General features: G+C 35.9%; 1 protein-coding gene across 3 annotated transcripts in view; it reads right to left on the reverse strand.

The window, feature by feature from the left end:
• The window catches only part of tnn (tenascin N), a 57,597-nt gene that overhangs the window by 21,211 nt on the left and 12,500 nt on the right, over positions 1-23,886 (reverse strand). For all 3 annotated transcript variants that reach the window (NM_131036.2, XM_005171265.5, XM_005171264.6), the window contains exons 3-6: positions 22,725-23,099; positions 13,690-13,953; positions 10,664-10,846; positions 10,481-10,570 (exon numbers count right to left, since the gene is read on the reverse strand). In NM_131036.2, coding sequence (NP_571111.2) covers positions 10,481-10,570; positions 10,664-10,846; positions 13,690-13,953; positions 22,725-23,099 — 912 coding nt within the window. The remainder of the gene's footprint in view (positions 1-10,480; positions 10,571-10,663; positions 10,847-13,689; positions 13,954-22,724; positions 23,100-23,886) is intronic.

Here is a 23,886-nt window from a genome sequence, read left to right on the forward strand (position 1 = left end):
CAAATTTCCTTGGTTTTAGGCCAAGAATGAACAAATAAGCTGGATGTGCTTTTCCAATGCAGAAGACTGCTAATACAACATTAAAATAAAATTAGGAGGGAATTATGCTATGGACTGTTTCATGAGATGTGCACTGTGGATGTTGAGGTGAAAATGCTAAATGAAGCTCTTAATAAAACATAAAGTAGGAAATGCTTGAATAAATTTGTATGTTCCTTAATGGTTCATTTTACAGTTATGTGCATGTAATGTTATAAAGTAAACAATATTCAACTTTAGTAAATACTATACTTATTAATTAAATTATATATATATATATGTGTGTGTGTGTGTGTGTGTGTGTGTGTGTGTGTGTGTGTGTGTGTGTGTGTGTGTGTGTGTTAAATAGTTTCTCAGAAAAAAATATTGTGCTTTGAAATAATAAAAACAGATAAGTTGCTTTGGTGTAAAATCATATGGTGTAAAACACAGGTGTTAAACTCAGTCCCTGGAGTCCCACAGCTCTGCACAGTTTAACTTTAACCCTAATTAAACACACCTGATCAAACTAAGTCTTTCCGGCCTGTTTAAACCTGCTGGTAAGTGTGTTAAAGTAGAGTTAGAACTGTAGCCCTCCAGGAACTTTGACACCCCTGTTATATGCATCATACCCCCTAGTTTTTCGCAAAGCAGCTTCTATGTGAAGCTGCTTTGACACAACCTACATTGTAAAAGCACAAATAAAGGTGAATTGAATTGAACTGAAAATTGAATTTTGCGATCACTAAATCCAACGCAAAATAAAAAAAAAATCTTAATTTAAACACAAAATAATTGCCAGAAAAAGTAAATAATCTCATAAAACATCCAGTTCCAAAGGATATAATCAAATTACTTTTATTTCTGTTTGCAATTAATTGTTACATCATAGATGTTACATACGCAGCTCACGTGATGTATTTAAGTGTCTCTCAAAAAATTACGTCCCACCTGCTCCCTCACAATCCTAACATTACATAAAAGTGAGGGAAAATTGTTTTGCTGCCTGTGCAGTAAGCAGACACGGACGAAGTGTGAGTGATTGACATGTGAAGACAATGCAAAGATGCGATTAGCAAAGGAAATGCGAAGGTATGCGAAGGAAAGTGGGAGCAAACATCAAACAAACTGAGCAATGGAACAAAGAAAATCAAGTAGCTTACAATGATGGAGATTGGTTTAAGGATGACGGCCGCTGGACGTGACCGAATTAAGGGACGTTATTTTTGCTTTACTTCTATGACTGGTAGCCTATTATGATGTGCGTCAAACTGATAAATGGTTTTGCTTTTTCCGTGCCATTGATGAGTTTTATGTCAAAACGGATTTAAACAAAACAGATTTATTAAATAGATATATTTATTCATATAATATTTTTGTCACCAAACATATTTAGAAATTGATAGATAATACAATTAAATTCAAGCTAAATATTGAAAAAAAAATACAGCCTACAAAATTTCAATTAAATAATAAAAAATAATATTTTTTTGCTTTTCTTGATTTTTTTTTTTCCCTCTTTTTGGAAAAAAAATTGTATTTAATATTTTTCTGTAACATAAATTTGGCTGTACTAGCGTTTGGACCATTATCGTATGTTATTTTGTTATATAGGCTCTAGTAATGACTAATCTAATGTATACACAAATATATTATTGTATAACTTCCTATGAAACATATGAATTTAATAGCTTTATGGTCAGTTGTCACTTCTGTGTGGAGTTTGCATGTTTTCCCAGTGTTCGCGTGGGTTTCCTCCGGGTGTTCTGGTTTCACCCACAGTAATGGGTTGCTGCTAGAAGGGCATATGCTGCGTACACATATACTGGATAAGTTGGCAGTTCATTCTGCTGTGGCGACCCCTGATTAATAAAGAGACATAAGGCGAAAAGACAATGAATGAATGAACTATGACTATAGAATATGATTAGGGTTAGAATGCTACTTTGATGTACTATAGTAATTATGTTACCGCTTTTTTAAAATTTACTACGGTTTTTGGAGTGTGTACTCTGTAGTTGCACTGTGCAAATTGATTTGTAATCCAGAATCGCCTTTTAGTAGAGAAACTTTAAAAAAGTTAAATCTGGCCTTTCTCAGGAGAAAAACAAACACGTGAACCATTTGATTTAATGTTTTTGAGAGCCTTCCTTGGAGAGTAAAGCTGTAAAGTAGTGCTGATGAAGATGGGAGGTCTTGCTTACCCACTTCTAGGACATTAAGTTCTTTGAAGCAGTCTAATTCAATGATGCTTTCCACTGAACAAACGATGCATTAAACTCCTTTGGTGTGGCAGAGCGATACCTGATTGTTATGGAGGAGGTGAGGAGGGACACGCTGATTTCAGGGTAGAACAAGAGAATCAAAGTCTGCGCTACAGATTGAATGTCTTCATTTGTAGGAAGAAGGGAAAAAAAAAACATCCCTTATTGAGCCATTCTGTTCCTTTTTATAGAGTTTGTCTTTTATTTAATTTAAAGTTTAGTGTTTAAACAATCAGTATTCCTAGGAAGCTGAAAAACTCAACACTGCTGTTCGGGTCATTAATGCTAAAATAAACCAGATTGGGGTCTGTGCACGATCAGATCTATAAATTGCTCTGTTTATCTTCAGGTCAGACTGAATGCTTCAGTTATTCAGTCGTAAAACATAAGGAATTGTACAATAAACTGTACGGTCTTCCTACACTGCACTGGATAACAAGAAGAACAACACTCGGTCTGTGATGCACATGCATAGTATACGCCATGTCCATGAGGAAACATTGAAAAACCATTTCCTGTTCCTACGGTTTGGTGAGACTTAAGTGTAGGAGTAACTGCTGGTGTAATTCATAAGTTGCTGAGCAGAGGGAAAATACTGTCTACTGGAGACCCCGCTAATGGCTGCTGTAGCTGTCAGGAACAGACTCAAAGGATGTAGCACTGTCTTAAATTTAAAGGCACAGTTGAGTATTAAATTCACACTAACCCAAGCACTTTGGTGAAATGGAGAATATCGCTGTGGCTCACAGGTATGTGCAGCTACAGAAATCAGATAGTTCTATTTCTTCTAGAAGTACTTTAAGACAAGTATATAATCATTTAGTGCCAATACTCAACAGATCCAACACTGCATTTACTGTAAGTGTTCAGTAAAATACTGTTCTGGCAACTCCTCAACAGCTTTGAGTAAAAATCTCTTTTCTTGGAAGGAATTAGTGTTTCGGGGCTAATATAAAGTCAGGTGTGTGACAAGGATTAAATAAAGAAGCAGTGTGTTTCTGGTTGATTATTCACACAAATGTTTAAACCCCCCAAAAAACTGCCGCATTTTCCAGAGGAAAAAAAAGTTGCACCTGACTAGAATTTTCACTGTTGTCAGTGCAATAAGATTTGAATGATGTAATACACAGGTGTGAAATAGTCAAAGGGCTCTATTTTGAAGATCCAGGCGCAAAGTCCAAAGCACAGGGCACAACAGCATTAAGGCGTGTCAGAATCCACTTTTGCTATTTTAACGTCGGAAAAATCCACTTTGCACCGCGGAGCATGGTCTAACAGGGTTGAGCTTATTTTCTTAATGAGTTATAGGTGTGTTTTGAGAATAAACCAATTAAAGTTTCATCTTCCTTTAAGAGTCAGTTGCGTTGCGCCATAGCGCATTTGCTATTTACATGGCAGACTTTTTAAGTGGAAAATATGAGTGCTTCTCTAGCGAGAAAACAGTTAAGCAGACCATCTGCAGATGAGCCTCCTCATTCATTACTTTCACTTTCGCTCTCATGGATAGGGAAACGTTGTACGCACAGACATCCGTTTACCTATAAATAATTAATTTCGTTTGTTAAGCGCAAAGATTTGTTTCAAAACTATTTCTAAATTCAGTTCTAATGTCCAACAAACAAATAAATAAACAATAATAACGAAGTGTGTTAAAAAAATGTGTGGAGTTATATCCAAATACACATGCAGTGCCCCACATGGTCCAAAACCTGACTGGTGGGCAAATCTAAGCTTGTTTTTAATAAAACAAATATAAATGTGCATATAATAAACACTACTACTACTAATAATCACATTATACAAAAACAAACTGTCATGAATAAACTGAAAAGGCCCCCTGAGATGAAGAAGGCATGGATGTACTAGTTTTTATGTAGAAAACAATCATTTTTGTAATACTTTAATCCTTATTCATTTGTAAAGCTATTTACATATTGCTCTACACGCTGTGTGTGTTAAGCAATGTTTAAGCAAGGCGCACAACTAGCGCGTTCTCAGCTGGACTTTAGGCCTCTTCTCAGCTGGTCTATTGTGCAGGCTATTTTAGTACCTCAAAATAGCAACGTGCCAGCTATGCACCTTAACACGCCTGCTTTTTTAGACCAAAACACCTATGGGCGCACATATGAGCACAAATGCATTTGCTATTTAAACAGCGTGCTGCAAAATGACACTTTTGTTGAGCTGAATCTAGCAAACAACAATTGCTTTTCGTCGTGTATGATACTCGTATAATTTAATAAATATTTTGAATAATAAACAGTTATAGTTTAAATAATAAACGGCCAATATGACAAATAAGGCCCGCCTTCTAGTACGGGGGCCTATCATCGATCACTATATTGCAAATAAAGCCTGCCTTCTAGTACAGGAGCCAATCATTGGTCACTATAGACTGATGATACTCCGGGAGAGGCTCTGACCAGACATGACTTTTTGCAGTTTTTAGAGGTTTAGAAATAAAACTAAAGAGATAGTTGTTGTTTTAATTTTATTGGTGATTCATTCATTCATTTTCTTTTCAGCTTTGTGCCTTTATTAATCTGGGGTCACCACAGCGGAATGAACCGCCAGCACATTTTTTACGCAGCGGATGCTCTTCCAGCTCCAACCCATCACTGGGAAACACCCATGCACACTCATTCACACTCATACACTATGGACAATTTAGGTTACCCAATTCACCTATACCGCATGCCTTTGGACTGTGGGTGAAACCAGAGCACCTGAAGGAAACCCACGCCAACACGGGGAGAACATGCAAACTCCACACAAAAATGCCAATTGACCCAGCCGAGGCTCGAATCAGCTACCTTCTTTGTCTCCGCGCCACCCCTTTTTATTGATGATTCCTAATATGAAATTCAATCATAAGCTTGGCAAGCAGTTTTGGAGAATTTGAGGTTTTCCCATTCAAACAGAATTCCCGAGCATACTGGCCGAGAGGTGTTTCATAGACGGCTGTCAAGTGAAATGACTTGTCTTAAAGGGACTTTGACAGAGTCCTGGGTCACACTAGAGTTTGCTTGTATAATTCTGTTTTAAGGCACTGTAAAAATGGGCGAGATAATAGGATTAGACTTTGATGAAAGCAAGCGATTGATGATTTGATATGTTATTTTAAATTTCTGTACAGTCACGTCATGTTTTAATCTTCTATTGGTCTCACTCAATCACATGATGCGAATTCATAGATCAGAGTTCACCAAGCTTCAGTGGCGTAGCGCAAAATGCGGAGGCCCCCCTGCCGGGATCGCTGACGGGGCCCCCTGATGAAGTGTGTGGGGGGGGGGGGGATACGTCATACGTCAATTTGCATATCACTGACATCATCACGTTCTACCGTTTCTGTTTGTTTAACAGCCTATGGTTACTAAAGGGGTATTTATGATTTGCACTACACTTTATATAAGCATGTTTATTCAACTAAATTCATTGCTGTTTGAATACAGTATGTCATTATAGATGTGTAGTGAATGTGCAGTAATCTCTCATATGTAATAAACTCAGACAAGTTCAGAAACTGTCACTAAAGTATCTGTGATTGTGAACAAGAAAAGAATAAACGGTCAAATTAAATTGTTAAAATAAAGGAGAAGCAGATCGGTTAGACTGTACAAGGGAAATACCTTCACACTGCCTGTGCTAAATCATTTGTCGTCGGTACACAGAGGGGTGATCTGCTCTCGGGCTGCAGGTGGGAGAGGCTGCTGTAGAGGACTGACTGGGCCGCCTGTCAGTTCTGTGAGGCGGGGGAGGGGCCGGCGGCATCACACGCAGCTCATTGAGAAGAGTAGGGACGGTACAGTATGGACAAATGACAGTCTAAAAAAAAAATCTCCAATAACACACAAAAAAGTCGCTAGATTTGTCGATAGGGGGGTCTGAAAAGTCGCTAAATCTAGTGAAAAAATCGTTAAGTTGGCAACATTTGCGGCAAGCAATCAGAATGAAGTAGTCCACCGCTTGAGAGGTGTTCAGAGAACACAGACCTGTGAACTTTGGTTCCGACCACAGTTGTTCCCATGAGTTTGATTATTGCGGTTGCCGGATTTTCAATTATTGAAAATCGCGACGACGCGGGGCTCCCTACGGGCCCGTCCGCTACGCCACTGGAACATTTGAACGCAGTGAAATGCAAAACTTGTCACACAAGCCTGTGTTTCCGGTCTGCTGCATTCGCTTGCATATGAGTGGAAGTCTATGGGGTAAAAAGTGCAGTTTGACCACAGCTTTAAACATTTTGCGCTTGTCCACTTTTAACCTCTATCGATGTTTTTATCAATAAACGTGTGGCATATTTGAAACTAAAGGCCCGTGCACACCGAGATGTTTTTTGTTCGCATTTTCAGTCGATGTTTAACGCCTCGCGACTAAATAACGGACGTTAATGTGATCGTGCACACCAACGCGCAAAGCGGCAGGCGCAAAAGCGTCATTTTGAAAAAAACGCCTCATGCTCGTTTTTTTGTTTAGACGTGCTGCGTCAAAATCTTCTCCATCAATCAGATGGACACTTTTGCTCACGTGCATTGAAGAAGATGCCCTGAGGCCATATGAACGTGGAGCTGCTTATTGCACTGGTGAACAATCATTTCTTCATCGCTAGAGCTGAAGCTGCTGCTTGAACTATCAATGCTTGTTCGCCAGTAACTTTAACAACAGACTTCCTCTCCTCCTCTTCTTCTGTGTTACAAGCGGGTGTCAGAAGCTTAAATTTGTGTAGTGCCATCTAACGTCAAAAGAGTGATTTTTGCATACTCTTAAGCTTGACGCCAGTGAAAAGCGCTTTGGTTTGAATACTGAAAAACGTCTCGTAAAACGCTGACGATAAACGCAAAAGAAAAGTGTGTAGGGGCCTTAAGAGCCAACATGCAAAAAGAGAGGACCCAATAGTGTCACCATGATGTGCTACATGCAAATCACTTCTTCCTTTTGTTTTATTATCTGACAACATGAATAATATTCAGAAGCCCAAGAGATTATCAGTATCAGCATTAGTATAGTATAAGATTCGTTGTTCTTTTTGGTTGTTGTCAACTATCAATTGAGTTCATCTTTATTTCTATGGCGCTTTTTACAACATAGATAGTGTCAAAGCAGCTTAACATAGATGAAGTTCTAGTAAATTGAAACCGCTTCAGTTCAGTTCTTACAGTTGAAGTTCAGTTTAGTTCAGTGTAATGCAAATGTTACTGCTGAAAGCCCAAAGACTGAAGAGCAACTCTACTAATGTGCAGTGTTATATCATTATCATTTTCATATCAGAAGAAATGTCTATATCTGTCTATTATGAAGAGAAGCCCACGCATATATGTCTGAAAATAATATAATAAAAACATTATATAATTAAAAAGAGAGAGATGAGACATATTAAATGCTCTATGTCAGTATTTTTCAACCACTTTCTTGGAGGACCACCAACAATGCATGTTTTGACAGTCTCCTTTGTCTGTCACACCCAATTACAAGTCTTTCAGTCTCTGCTAATGAGCTGATAATCTGAACCAGGTGCATTTGGTAAAGGAGACATGAAAAATGTGCAGAGATGATGGTTCTCAAGGAACATGGTTGAGAAACACTGCTCTGTTATATGCTATATTCAATATGCTCTCATATTGATTTGAATCGTCACCTTTCAAATTCATTTGAAAATTGGGAAAGCTTCTTTTGCAATATTAGATTTGAGATTAGAGACTCGAAAGTTGGCAAAAGACCCCAATATAAACACCAGGTGCAATTGTTTTCCATGTCTGCATGTGAGCCAAACAGTCATTTAGCTAAACTCTATGTAACACCACTAACACTGATCACCACAGAAAGCCTATTGACTGCTGTTTGCTTTTGTTTAGTTTTGCATCATCCAATATTTTCTTTCTCTGAGACATCACCACTCTTTCCTACTCAGACAGAGAAACCACACACACATCCTTTGAACTGATCAGCTGACTATGAAACTTGGCAAACTGCAATCGTCAGAGAGACAGAGTGCAGCTAATTTATCGGTCTCGAGCACCTTTGGAGATGAGCTGAATTGCCATAAGTAAATATCTTGACAACGTAAAATATATTTCTGCTCACAGCAAATTCAAAGAGCCAGAAATCTAGCATTTACTTCCACACATTTGATACATAAAAGCCACCTTAGGAGCTGCGGTTGGGTATGATACGTTGTCTTTATAACCATAATTTTGCATCTTCAGTCATAATTCCAAATGTATGATCTTATTATTGGGCAAAATGCACTCATGCATAAATATTAAAAAATGAGTGTTATAGCAGTTAACCAGCCATAAATTGAATCCAAGCATTCAGACTGTGAGATTTAGAGCACAAACTTGACAAATGCCTTTAAATGATTCAAGAGCTATATCTAATTGACATTTTAATGGGGGGTTATTAAATGACTTAACCATCAGTATTATTCGGCGACATTTCCAAAAGTCAGAAGCACGCACAAATCAAATTTTTAAAGGGCTTCTTTACATAAGGCATCATTGTGCACGTCTGTCTGAGATTTACAGACCCCTGCTAATTTGTTTCCACATTACTTGACAGGTTTAGATAGTATAAAGATCCCACCGTTGGCAGACTATTAGCTTAAAAGCATGCTCGAGCCCTACCTTTTAAATATCTGCAGCTCCAACCACTAAGATACCTATAATAATACAGAAAGCGATGCCTCTAGGGTTCTTCATTGGATATTTGTTAGTTTTGGACATGTGTATTTTTTCAGGGCAAGAAAAGTTAGAACTGCCACATTTCAATAGCCCTGGGTAAAATAATAAAAGAGATTTGTTGTTTTTTCAGTCAAGGAAGCAATTTAATTGATTTATGGTGACAAGGAAAATATCTGTCTTACGCATAGGGCTGTAAAGATTTTAACTACCATTGGACACTGGACCCTTTCAGAAGAAAATATTTTCTGAGACTAAAGTATGAACTCTTGAAAGGATTTCCTCCTTTGGAAGATTGTTTTGCTAATGATTTTTATCTCTTGCAACAACACCAGAACAATACTCTGATTTTGTGCATCTATTGGTCTCTTTTATTTTTCCATAATTCCTTTAATTTCATCAGTGTATTTTGATGTTAGCAGATGTGCTGTAGGTTGGGCTTCACCAACACTTTGGGCACAAAATGTCCCCATAAGTATAACAAAATGTGATTCGCCTGCTGAATACTGCTCAATAAACACAATAAATATTAATGTCATATAGTAAAAAAAATATATTATGACCCAAATCGTTAAAGAAAATCTTAAGAAGCTAAGTTTTCTGTCTTGGATTTAATGGCTCAGTATAAAAAAACACCATGGAAGTCAATGGAAAGTCCCCATGACAAACAAAACAAAACAAAACAGTACAGTCATTTACACTCACCGGCCACTTTAACACTCACCGGCCACTTTATTAGGTACACCAGTCCAACTGCTCGTTAACACACACATTTCTAATCAGCCAATCACGTGGCTGCAACTCAATGGATTTAGGCATGTAGACATGGTCAAGACATTCTGCTGTAGTTCAAACCAAGCATCAGAATGGGGAAGAAAGATGATTTAAGTGACTTTGGATGTGGCATGTTTGTTGGTGTCAGGCGGGATGATAGAAAGGCAACAGTAACTCAAATAACCACTCGTTACAACGAGGTATAAAGCAGAGCATCTCTGAACGTACAACACGTCTAACCTTGAAGTGGATGGGCTAAAGCAGCGAAGGTGCTACTCCTGTCAGCTAAAACATTGTGTCAATATATATGACCACAGTGTATCCATCTTCTGATGGCTACTTCCAGCAGGACAAATGATTAAAAATAAAATAAAATAAAATAAACGATCAAGGGTGAATCATCTCTGACAGATTTTTGGGCGTGACAAGGAGTTCACTGTACTTAAATGGCCTCCACAGTCACTAGAACTCAATCCAATAGAGCACCTTTAGGATGTGATGGAACGGGAGATTCACATCATGGATGTGCAGCCAACAAATCTGCTACTACTGCGTGATGCTATTATGTCAATATGGACCAAAACCTTTCCAGATTTACGAATAATTTGAAATTTTCCAGTACTTTGTTGAATCTATGCCAAAAAAGATTAAGGCAGTTCTGAAGTCAAAATGGGGCCAACCCGGTACCTAATAAATGGCCGGTGAGTGTATTTTCCATGTTATAGATTGTTACCAAGGCATACTGACCTGTGACCCCTGTAGCAAACGATGCCTTGCCTTCATTTTCACCTTTGATCGCTTGCACTCCTATCTGATATTCTGTTCCAGGGTTGAGACCTGCAGACAACACACATTTGTGTTGTTGTCAGCCACTGAAATAAACATACTCTGAAATATAGCATGCAGAAGGATGCTTTACAGCAGACTGACCTACGATGGTGTGCTTGGTTCTGGCCTCCTGGCTCATCACCACGTTCTCATGTCCTCCCTGGCCATCATGACTTGCATGGGTCAGTTTAAAGTAGTCCACAATAATTCCAGGATTCTTCCAGTCCACCTGGATGGAGTCTTCTGTCTGGCTCAGCACCTTGATTCCTTCAATACCAGAGACCTCTGAAGAGAAAAGCAGATCAGTTCAGGGCCATATCTGTTATGCACCGTAAACAACTTAATGTGGAACAAAGTTGTTTTTTTGTTTCTGTGGAATAGAACTATGGTCTTAAACTTTTCGGTATCATGTTAAAGCAATTACTAGTTGCATTGTTGAAGAGCTAGTTCACCCAAAATGGAAAATTCTGAACACAAATGATGATATTTTCAAAAATGTTGAAAATTTGTAACCATTAAGTTAATTAGTATTTGTTTTTCCCACTGTCAATGGTTGCTAGTTTCCCTATTATGGGTTTTTAAAAAAAATTAGCTTATGCAGTGTGTAACACAGCTCTAAGTGAAGAAAAACATCCAGCTGAGGTTCAAATCTGAAAGTCCACCATGTTTAAAACTATTGATTCTTTAACAAAATAGCTGACTCAGAGTCGAATAAATGAATCGAGATGGGTTCGGATCTTTTGTTTGATCGCATCTACGTCGACACAGTACATCATAGAATTCGAAGTGCCGGATCCGGCAAAAACATGAACACGCCTTTCTTTTCACACACTAGCGGTGCGCAGGGGATCACGGGACAGATCATGACACAAATGATGTTGATCACTGACAGATAAGGATTCGGCTGTGGGGAATAAAGTTCATTTTCACATCAGTACTACAGTATAGCCAAGGATGTGCTGTGTTAATTCCTGTCATTTTTATGATTTTTTATCATAACATGCAAGTCAGGGTTGTCCAAACTCAGTCCTGGAAAGCCAGTGCCCTGAATAGTTTAGCTCCAACTTCTTCCAACACACCTGCCTGGAAGTTTCTAGTACACCTAGAAAGAGCTTGATTAGCTGGTTCAGGTGTGTTTAATTGGGGTTGGAATTAAAATATGCAGGACACCGGCCCTCCAGGACTGAGTTTGGACACCCCTGATGTAAGTGTAATTAAAATTGTTGCCTCTTTTTGTGTAGTTTGCAAAACATGTATTTAATTGTGTGGTGTAACTTGTAATAACTCTGCACGTCTTGTAATCACTTTTATAGATCAGTGCTTGTACTTTACACTATCTCTTAGGTTAAATCTTTATGGGCTATTCACATATTGCGTCTAACACCACATTTAAAGTGCGACACATGCTTTTTCCTTTACAGATTTAAATACTGAACAAATCATATGGGAGTTGTTGGGATAATTAGGTAAAAATAAATAAAGTGTTTTTTTTAATAATTATTTTTAGAAGTTTTCACCTTTAATTGGAAAAGACAGTGGAGGTTACAGACTGGAAAGTATTGGGAGCAGAGAAAGGGGAATCTAAAAGTGCACCATGTTGCTAAATGTCAGCACACTAAACCACTAGACCAGGGATCACCAAACTTGTCCCTGGAGGGCCGGTGTCCTGCAGATTTTAGCTCCAACCCCAATCAAACACACCTGAACAAGCTTACCAGTGTCTTGCTAGGTATACTTGAAACATCCAGGCAGGTGTGTAGAGGCAAGTTGGAGCTAAACCCTGCAGGGAACCCGGCCCTCCAGGACCGAGATTAGTGACCCCTGCACTAAACTATTGGCGCCAACATGAAAGTGTTTTTTGACCTTGCGTACATATCAAGTGTTGTTGGAGACCCCCAACACCAACATATGACCTTTTATAAAGCAAAAATAGGGGCTCTTTAATTTGTGTTCAACAAAAGAGAGAAGTTCATAAACAGTTAAAACCACTTGAGTAAATACTGCGTAAGTCTTTATTTTGTTGATTAAACCATATCTTTAAACTACCTATTATTTAATATACTTGGCATACATGATTCATTTATTGAAACAGAATGAATTAAATAGTGTGCAATATATCAGATATGCACAAAAATACTCTGAAATACTACAAGCATTTTAAATGCATTTTAATTAAAATAATGCATTAAATTAATGTATTGCTGTGATGGCAGTTAGGTCACACACTTTTTATTACAATTTTTTTTTTTGATGCAGTTTTTTTTTGGGATGCATTGATAAATATAAAGTTCAGAACAACAGCACCCTTTTAAAATGGAAATCTATATTTTTTTACCCCACATATTTAATTGCATTATGCATTCAATATATGGTATTAGTTTCTTATTCATCCATTAAAAAAATTCTTATCAAATAGTCATGTGCTTATATAAAAAAATAAATAAATAAAAGGAATGAAAGTCAAGGGATTCATTAACTGCCATTAATTCAACAACGGAGATGAAAAACTCCCCAAAAGAATTCTTAAGAGCAGCCTTTAGGTTTTAAACAATGCAAATGGATGCAAATCTTGACTGGGTGTCTCTGGTACTCCTCTTACAAGCATCCATCCTTGACATTCAGCCACCGGATGACACAAATGAGTTACAGCCAAGTATTTTACCACTTCTGACTGAGCTAGCCCTTTTCATCTTGGAAACGGAAATGCTTTTAGACATTTAAACTCTTTGCTTGCCGGTGACTGACAGTGTCCCATGCTGACTGTTCATCTTCCTCATCACATCCAGAAGATCAGCCCTTTCTCATGGGAGTCTAATGTGCAGTGGGGAATGTACAACTAACCACATCAAAGTATAATGCTCATCCCATTGTTGCACAACGACATTCATTTCCGTGAAAAAGAGAGCTTGGCTTTTCATTGAACTCTACCAGCTTAGTTACATCTGGCATTATGGTTAACACTACATAAATCCCACTGCTTGTTTGCTGCTATGACTAAGCCATTTAAAGACTAAACCGATTTCTTTGTTTACAAAGCACTGGACACAAACCATCAATTTATCATTTACAAACAGCCTTTAATACTATATTACAAGTATACATGTAGTATTTGAAGTCATTTTTCTTACCGGTTGTGGCCGTTATTTGGTCAGATTCACTATTAATGCCCCTGATGACAGCGTACACCTGCACTATGTACGTGACTCCAGGTTTGAGGCCTGTGATTAGGTAGGAGTTTTTCGTGTTTTCCACCTGGACCTCTTTAATGGCTCCCTTGTTTCCCTTTGGATGGTAGGACAGGATGTAGTACTCGGCTCCTCTCACAGACTCCCACTCCACCAACAGAGACACATCTGTGACTTTGATCAGACGGAGGCCTTTTGGTCCTAGAACTGAAAGATGAAGCAATATTGTCAGTGCATTTTTAAGTTATTTTCAGATGACACAGTTATTGTCTATGCATTAAGGTCCTGTTTATGCAAATGTTATTTTAACCAAAAATAGGAATAATTTGTTATTATATTTATTAGGAAATTGTTAGTTTGGAAAACAAAATGCAAAGGCTACAAAAATGCAAACATATTAAATGTGAAAATTTAAACAGGAAAAACGAAAATGCGTAAATATAACATCAATAATAAGACATATGAATGAGAATTGTTATCACTACAATTAATAATACTATTATTAATTGTTTATTATTCATTATTGTTACACAGCTGCCTGGAAAACTTGATTCTGATTTGTTCAGAGGTATGTTATTACCAAATAACAACCACTGAATAGTAATAACATCCGGGTTCTTCGTCAGCGAATACGTTTACATCCATATTCATATGCTTGTCTTTCATGTCGCTATTTTTGACTGTTTGGCCCCATGTTTTGTCTGAATAATACATACATTCACTGGCCACTTTTTAGGTACACCTGTCCAACTGCTTGTTAACGTAAATTTCTAATCAGCCAATCACATGGCAGCAACTCAATGCATTTAGGCTTATAGACATGGCCAAGATGATCTTCTGCAGTTCAAACCGAGAATCAGAATGGGGAAAAAGGTGATTTAAGTGATTTTTAACATTGAATGGTTGTTGGACCCAGATGGGCTGGTTTGATTTTTTTTCAGAAACTGCTGATCTACTGGGATTTTCATGCACAACCTACTTAATAAAGTGAGCGCAGGTTAGTGTACTTGCTGACCATTAGCCGCTTTTATTTCTGACTGCTTTGCATTTAATAAAGAAATTAATAAGCTATTACAGCTCAGAAAAAAATGTTTTGTCAAATTTTTATGTTTGGTGGCGAGTAGCCGTGTTATAAGCTGGAGAAATTAATAAAATTAAAAACACATTTTATGTGTCATTTTTTTGGAAAATAAATAAAAAAAATATACAGCTATATGAAAATTTATAATCTATGGGTTAAATAAAATCTAAATAAAAATCTTAATACTAAGGAAATCACATTTAAAGTTCTTAATACATATTACTAATTGCATATGCATAAATACATATTATCCCTTACTTATATTGCTGCTTATTGTGTAAATAATTATATTATTTATTATGTTTTTAAAAACAGCTTTTTATCTAAAATTGTTTATATTGTTTCTTTTTTATCAAGTAAGTTTATCTTCTTTTTTTAATGGTATATGTACACTTTAGTGTTTAATAATCAATTTGGTTATAGGACAGTGAACATTTAGAATTGTTTGTCAAAGTGGTCCTAAAATCAAATTGATTATTAAACACTACCTGTTCTTATTTTAGGGCAACTTTGATAACTTTAAATGTTGACTACTGTTTTTCGCAAATAGAAAGAACCACAACACACTGAACTAAATATACAGTGTATATTTTTCTTTTGAAGAAAATCTAAATGTTTGCCGTGGCTTTTTCACCCATGTGCGAACATCATACAGAAATATCTGCAGAAATAATCTCTTACGAAAATCATTGCACACCCCTCTTTAATAATTGAAATGTTGTGATGATCTTTGAAACAATCAGTGATGGATGAGTTACATGTCCAAGTTTTGCACAGAATAATATTAGTATGCAAGATGGCGTCACTTTAATAGTTCTTTTTTCGTTTATAAAGCTTGTTATGCAACTTATTTTGCCAAATACAAGGTGATCTTGAGGTTCGCTGAACATCTGAGCTGGCCATTTTAGCCAGATACATTTTCACTCTGATTTCTTTGTGGTTTTGAGGCTTCATTAATAAGTATGGATCATTACAAAAACGGCACATCTGTGGAATAAGAAAAAATAGGGAGGCCTCCAAACCAGGACGGTTATTCCCAGACGGTCAGTGAAGTTTCCATGAACACATCATCCACTGGCTTACAAAGAAAAATGTAAAGTTGATGGTGGATTTAAGGAAACACCACAAGAGAGGGAAAAAAAGAGGGAAATCCATAAGGGGGAGAAAAGTGTGCTGCGGAGACCGCGTTACTCAGGAAAGAATGAACAGCAGGTTTGGACATTGCTCCACATGGCGAGAGGGCAGGAAGTCAAGCGTTTTCCTTTAGTCCTGCAGGAACCTTTCCATCCAGTGGCAATTCATACCACAATTCCTCCTCCAGGCTTTGCTAACATTTTCACCCGTAAATAATACTTAAAATAGCCAGCAGAACTAATGAATTATCATTAGCCGACTAGACTGAAAGCATAAGTGTGTTTCCACTGATTGATTATGAGAGATGATCAACACTCAAAACACGATTTTTGCTGCTTGTTCAAATGACTTGTTTAAAATGAGCTGAATCAACACAGTTCTTGGGTGTTTTTTGGGACAACTTAAATGTTTTATGTTTAATACACTTGTTTTTTAAAAACAATTAAGTTAACTTAATCGATGTGTGTTGGGACAACATGAAGGAATTGTGTTTCCCAGCATGATTTACAGTTGAATCACAATTGTACAGCTCTGTTTAGAACTCGCAATTGTCTATCTTTAAATCTGATAAACATCAGTGTGATACCTAAAGCATTTTAAATAACTACACATGCTCTTTTATTTACATTTCATAAGGTCTGTTATAAATTCACATTTTTATCATACCATTTTTGACTCTACACCACAAAATGACAGGTTACAAGTGTCAATTTATAGAAATTGGGATTTAAACCATGTGAAAGGGGAATAAATAAGCTCTCCATTAATGTGTGGTATATTAGGGCGATATTTTTTTCTGGGTTACAAGTAACTATGTGAAAATCTATTATCTGAAGGTTAAAAGTAATCTAAATACGGAGGAAATCATATTACAAGTTCTTAACAATGCATATTACTAAACATAAATGAAGTGGTTATATATGTATAGTAAGACATTTTAAAATATATTTATACAATTGAAGTCAGAATTATTAGCCCTCCTTTGAATATTTTTTCTTTTTTAAATATTTCCCAAATGATGTTTAACAGAGCAAGGACATTTTCACAGTATTTGTGATAATATTTTTTCATCTGGAGAAAGTCTTATTTGTATTATTTCAGTTAAAATATAAGCAGTTTGTAACTTTTAAAACCATTTTAAGGTAAAAATGATTAGCCCCTTTAAGCTATATTTTTTCGATAGTCTACAGAACAAACCATCATTATACAATAACTTGCCTAATTCCCCTAACCTGCCTAGTTAACCTAATAAACCTAGTTAAGCCTTTAAATGTCACTTTAGGCTGTATTGAAGTGTCTTGAAAAAATGTCTCAAATATTATTTATTGTCATCATGGCAAAAATAAAATAAATCAGTTATTAGAGAGGATTTATTAAAACTATTGTTTAGAAATGTGTTGAAAAAAATCTTCTCTCCATTAAACAGAAATTGGGGAAAAAATAAACAGGGGGCCAATAATTCTGACTTCAACTGACTGTACATGTATATTCATGGAACATGATCTTTACTTAATATTCATGATTTGTCCTATCAAAGTAAAATTTACAATTTTAGCCCATACAGTATATTTTTGCCTTTTATTCCTTAAATGCAGGTTTTGTGGTCCAGGGTTACATTGGCTGTTTCTCAAAATGCGTTCTTCAGCAGTCTTGTGTCCTGTGTAACATCATCATTAGCTGCCAAAGTTCAGTTCTAATACTCAAGACTGCAAGAACAGAAGATGCGTGAAACTTCCCTGATGTGTTGTTGATATAGAGGACGCATCCATGCAGACTTGAGCACCGAACTCGCTCTAGAAGTCCCAGAAGTCATTGCGACTGGAAGTGGGAAACGCAGCTTATATAGGTTTATTATTAAATTTTAGAAATATAACTTATTTATCTCAGGAGTTTCCCTAAATGAAACGCTGAAAGTAAACATTACCATCCTAATAAATGCATAAACACATTAAGGGTGTTTATTTGCTGAAATTCATATTAAAACCTGTTTTATTTAAATAATGCAGCTTATATTTATTATGGTTAAATGCATAGTATACATTTTGAAAAGGGGAAAAACAATAAATCGTTGTATTAATGACCATCAGGAAGAACGCAGCGTCTTATTTCTCACAGGACGCATTCTGTTCTCGCAGTCTCCCGAGTTTGTTCTACTGAGGACACCTGGCAAGTCCGACACAGCCATTGTCTCTTTATTGAACAAAACTTCTGACTTTTATGCAAGGTTTAAATATATCACAACAGCAGTTGTTTTTAAAGTAAATTTAATTGTCAGCATCTGTATTGTGTTTATCAGCCATTAAGACATTAACCAAAACTTCACTCTCTCATTGTGAGTAGAACAAAGTTGCCATGCTGATCTTTTGATGTTTGACCGCATTCACAATTAACGTAGAATCGTTTCATGGTGTTTTCCCAGTTTTCATTCAGATCTAATCTGTGTGGGTTTGTAATCGCTTCCACATAATCCCGTGGGTCTAGGCTTGCAGAGCAAATTTCTTTATTTATATGCTACTGTTTTGGCTATATTGTAAATTATTTTGTCTAAATAGATTGAAGGTGACAGCAGTGACATTTACTTATCTATTTTGAATAATATCCTTTTACTTTTTTTTATTAATCCAAAAAATACATACTTTTAAAAATGTTTAAAATAAGTTACAAGGATCCAAGGAAAATTTGATCTGATTTGAATTTACAGGTTTTTTTTTTTTTTTATTTATCTAGCAAACAGTTTTTCGGGGAAATATTAAGCACATTATTTTTAACATTGATATGAAATATGACATTCTAAAATACTATTCAAAATATTTTTGAAAGATTGTGCGAGAGCTTATTGTTATATTTTAAATATAGAGTTAAAGTCAGAATTATTAGCCCCCCTTTTGATTTTTTTTCTTTTTTATATATTTTCCAAATGATATTTTATTGACCTTATTCTAAAACGCAGAAGTGCGCCTGTTTTCGCGATTGTCTTAGAACTTTTGATTTAGTCGCCTATGGGAGAAATGACTAGGAATAATAAACGACAGAAAACAGTCAAACTACTTGCTCAACAAAAAAATGTTTGCATGACTATACAGACCAAGTAGAATAATATAATAAGAAAATATCAAATTACAACATCAAGCAGCGTAACAAGCAGTTTTTTAAAAAAAATGAATGCAAGGGAATGAGACTGGAAGTCTCATGCCAAAAAGATTCAAATGGCAGCGCCCGCTTGTCGGCGGAGAATAAAATGAATAGAACAAGAAAAGTTTTACAGTATGTCTAATAATATTTTTTCTTCTGGAGAAATTCTTATTATTGTTTTTTTTTCAGCTAGAATAAAAGCAGTTTAAAAAAATTATAAATAAAAATAAAAACATTTTAGAGTCAAAATTATTAGCCCTTTTTAGCTAATTTTTTTTTTCGATAGTCTACAGAACAAACCATCATTATACAATAACTTGCCTAATTACCCTAACCTGCCTAGACTAGTTAACTAACCTAGTCTTTAAATGTCACTTTAAGCTGTAGATTACTGTCATCATAGCAAAGATAAAAATAAATCAGTTATTAGAAATGAGTTATTAAAACTATTATGTTTAGAGATGTGTTGGAAAAAATCTTCTCTCTGTTAAACAGAAATTGGGGAAAAAATAAACAAGGGGCTAATAATTCTGACTTCAACTTTATATATAATTATAATTATATACTAAAGTGTATTATATTTGTACAGATAGCATATTTAAAAGTGCAATAAAAGATGTTTAGTGTATTAAAAGTAGGATAATATATATATATATATATATATATATATATATATATATATATATATATATATATTATTGTTATATTAAAAGTTGTATATTTTAATTCAACTTAATGGTGTGTCAAATAAGCTGTTAATTGCACCTAGTTCATCTTAAGTTTACGTTAAATAGTACTAGATAGATTAACTATTAGTATATTAAGTACAAAATTAGTAGCCGAAAATAGAGCACTTTAAGTACATTATAAAAGAGCACTAAGTGGATTTAAAAATGTATTTAGTGCAATTCTTTAACCTGGGAGTGTAGACTGGAGTATTAGCTTCTGAAAATATATAATTTAAAAAAAATAATTATTATAATAAATTTTATTTTAATTTCTTCCAAATGCATGAAATAAGCAAAATAGACACATAAAATATGTTAGACGTTGTTTAAGTTTTTAAAAGTAATGGAGCATACAGCATAAACCCTAATATATACACTGTGATAATCCTTATATTTTTATAGCCTCTGGTGTTCATGGCATGGCTTTCTAAAATCCTTGTAAGAATTTACAAGTCAGAAATCCCCATATATGCAGGAACGAGTGTGGTTTAATAACATTGGCAGCTCCCTATAGCGTTAGATATGGAAAATCCTTCAAACAAGTTATGGACAGTTGAAAGCCTCAAGTAATATAGCAAAACCAATTAGTGTCAAGATCATGAGATTGTAATGGCTAAATTGATCTGTTTGACTAGTTTGCAGTGCTTGTGTCTACCTCACTGCTATTATCATTCTTGAAGTAAATTACACGGTGCCCAAACTCCCCTAAGAAGCCTTTCAGAAGTGTTAACACAGATGATATGTCACACCCTAAGGCTCTGGCCATGGCTAATAGTTTTTGAAACTCAGCTCATCTATCCATGCATTCCAGCTCTGAGGCACTCCACGTCTTCTGAAGCTCTGAGAGCGAAACGCATGGAACTGAATAGGATTGATGAAAAAAAAATTCCCTTGTGCTAATGAGGCCTATCTTTTACTGTTTTCTTCCAGCAGGAGACCGCAAAATAAAAGCTAATATAAGCAAATGAACTACTTCAGTGTGTCTGTTTAGTGCTTATATAAGTGCTAATTGGAAAAGTAGAGCAGTCAGTTTCAGTAAATTGTAAATGATAGTAACTTTTTATGTTGAAGCTTGAGCTTGAAAAGTTGCTTCTTTGTTATCTTGCCTTCTTTAAAAAGTATGCATACAATTCTGAGTGACTTGAAAAGAGTTTTACAGTTGTACACATGAGTTTCAGATTACTATTATTAACAGATTAATGTCTTTTATAATAATTTTTTTAATTAAGCACACAGAGAGACTAAGAAATGTTTTTCGATTAAGTGAATCAAACACAAACACAGCCAGTGTAGTCTGATTACAGAACAAATGCTTGTGTGATACAAACCAGAAAAATGACTTATAATATGGGAATGAACACATTTTATAGTATTTTGAATACTTTTGATAACAATAATTAAACAATATTTTGTATAATATGTAATAGGGCTGTGCAATATATAGTTTCAGTATTAATATCGCAATGTGTGCATCCCAATAGTCACATCGCAAGATATGCAATGTTGGGTGGGAATTATAGTTGATCTGGAGCTACAGAACACATGTGATTTCTGGAGTCACTGCTGAGTTTAAACATAATTGAGTATAAATGTATCATCGACATGTGTTTTTAAGGCCTATGATTGAGCATTTCAAGAGAGTTTAAAGTATTTGGGCTCAAAAAATGAGGATGTTTGGAGGTGTGACGGATTAATTTGATTAATTATACAGAATTTTATACGATTTATGGAAAAAAGTTTATCTTACTTTAAATTGTTGTCATTTCTGGTATAAATATCTGCCCTTTAATCTAAACATAAGATAACTCACTCAGTTGGCAGATAATTTTGATTGTTTAAAGGAAAAACCTCTTAATTTTGACGTTTAAATTTGACTTGCTCTAAAAAAAATTAGGACTACAAATGAGACAAAGCAAAGTAAGAAAAGCATTTTTTGCATTGTAATTATTTAATGTCTGTACCTTAATACTGTTAGACTCCTCAGAAAGCTATTCAAATTTTGTGAAACTTTTTTTTCCCTTCAGTTAGAGCAATTGGTGAAGTTTGTTTTTTGCCGTTGTTGCCACTGGCTTGTTTGGTTGGAACTTGTGAAGCTGCCCATCAATAGATTTGCTCGTCAATGCTTGGATTTTCAGCAGTGAAATGTAAACCACACTGAACTGAACTAAACCAAACCTCAACTCTGAAAACTGGACTGAAACAGTTTCAATTTACTAGAACTTCTATGTTAAGCTGATTTGACACATTCTACATTGTAAAAGCGCTATAGAAGCGCTATACTGTTTTCCAGTACTGGGATTGCAGCTCTTATAATTTATATAAATAATAGGTCATTCTATCTGCAATCTGAAAGGCTTTGTTCTGAATGCTACAAACTCTCAAGACCTGTTTTTGTTTCAATAGAGTGATTTCAAGAGTTTACACTTAGATATTGCTTGATATTAATTGCAGGTTTGACATGCTGTCCCAGGAGAGAACCCTGAGCTCGAAGATAGTTGAGTCTAGGGCTCCCACCTTGTCATTTAGCATAAAAGGGGGTCCGAGATCAGGTAGGTCTTGAGAGATCCCCTGGTGAAGGAGGAAAAGGGGGAGATTGGGTGGACGGGGGTATTCTTTAAAAAAAATGAAGATAAGGGAAGTAAGGTGAAATGGCCTCTTTATTGTAGGCTTGGGCTCATCTGATTGGTTTATCAGTGATTGTAGATGAGAGACCAGCCACAATCAATCATAGCAGGTGCTCCTCTTGAAATTAGTTTATAAAACTTAACATAATAATGTCACACAAAATTTAAAGGACAATTTTAATATTATTTTAGACTATAAATATTGCACCACTATCATATTTTTCTTTCAGAACTTCTTGCTAGAACAAATTAACATTTTCACACAGAAGTCATTCTTACCCATGGAGCAGTCGATTCCAAAGAAGCCCTCATCGCAGATGCACTGCCCATCCACGCAGCGTCCATTTCCTATGCAGTCATTGGGACAGGTGGCAATACTGCAGTCTTCTCCTGAGAATCCACTGAAGCACACGCATTTCCCATCCACACAGTGGCCTTTATCTTTGCAGTCGTTGGGGCAGGTGAGCTGGCTGCAGTCATGACCAGTGTAGCCTTCATAGCATACGCAGCGTCCGTCAACACAGCGGCCGTTGTCATTGCATTCATCAGGGCAGGATGAGATGGAGCAGTCTGGACCCTCCCAACCTGGGTTACATTTACAACTGCAGGAGTCCTGTTGATAGGTGCCATGCCCACTGCAGCTAGTGTCCACACCTGGCAGAAGAGAACAGTCTTAGCCTAGTGTACTTGAAGATAGCACATAGAAGGCTTAAATACGGATTTTGGAGGTTGAAGTACACTAAAATGTCTAGAAATTATACACATGTCTAAAAATGCAGCGCATTAACATCGGAAAATGGTGTGTAGGCATGTGATTTACACTGTTGGAACTAAGACTATAAGATAGGTGGAAAAATTACTGAAAAGTTTGAACTTTTCAAATTTGTCAAAACAGCGCCAGGACTTCCATTGATCTAAAATTGGCAACAACATCAGAACTTGAGCATTCTTTATTGTATATAATCACATCATGTGGCATCATGACTCTTTTTGGTTAGTTTAGACGTCTTTGGCCAATGTTGTGTTCATAATTCAGTTGAGCCACACCATTGATTGGTGCAATCAAGGGTTCATATGGCAGCATTACTTATTCAAATAAACCACACAACCAACGCTTCTGCAGAGAGTGGAGAGTTTTCTAAACAGAGTTGGGATTTACATTGAAGTGGTCCACTTTGTCCAGTGTTGACAGGAAGAGAAGTCTAACTGCAAAAAAAAGACTGAAATCGTTTTTTTTTTTTTTAACTGGTGCATGAAAATATATATTCGTAAAAATTTAATGTTTAAGTAATCCTTTCACTTCTACTCTAAGAAGAAAACTGGGACCTATTTCTATTGGTAAAAGTGTGCTCTTGACACCACTCTAAGCTTAGAATTACTAAAACTAAATATATAAATAACATTTTACTTATATATTTCATTTCCTCTTTGGTTTAAGTCA

The sequence above is a fragment of the Danio rerio genome, chromosome 2 (assembly GCF_049306965.1).
Source record: "Danio rerio strain Tuebingen ecotype United States chromosome 2, GRCz12tu, whole genome shotgun sequence".
In the NCBI taxonomy this organism is placed as follows: domain Eukaryota; kingdom Metazoa; phylum Chordata; class Actinopteri; order Cypriniformes; family Danionidae; genus Danio; species Danio rerio.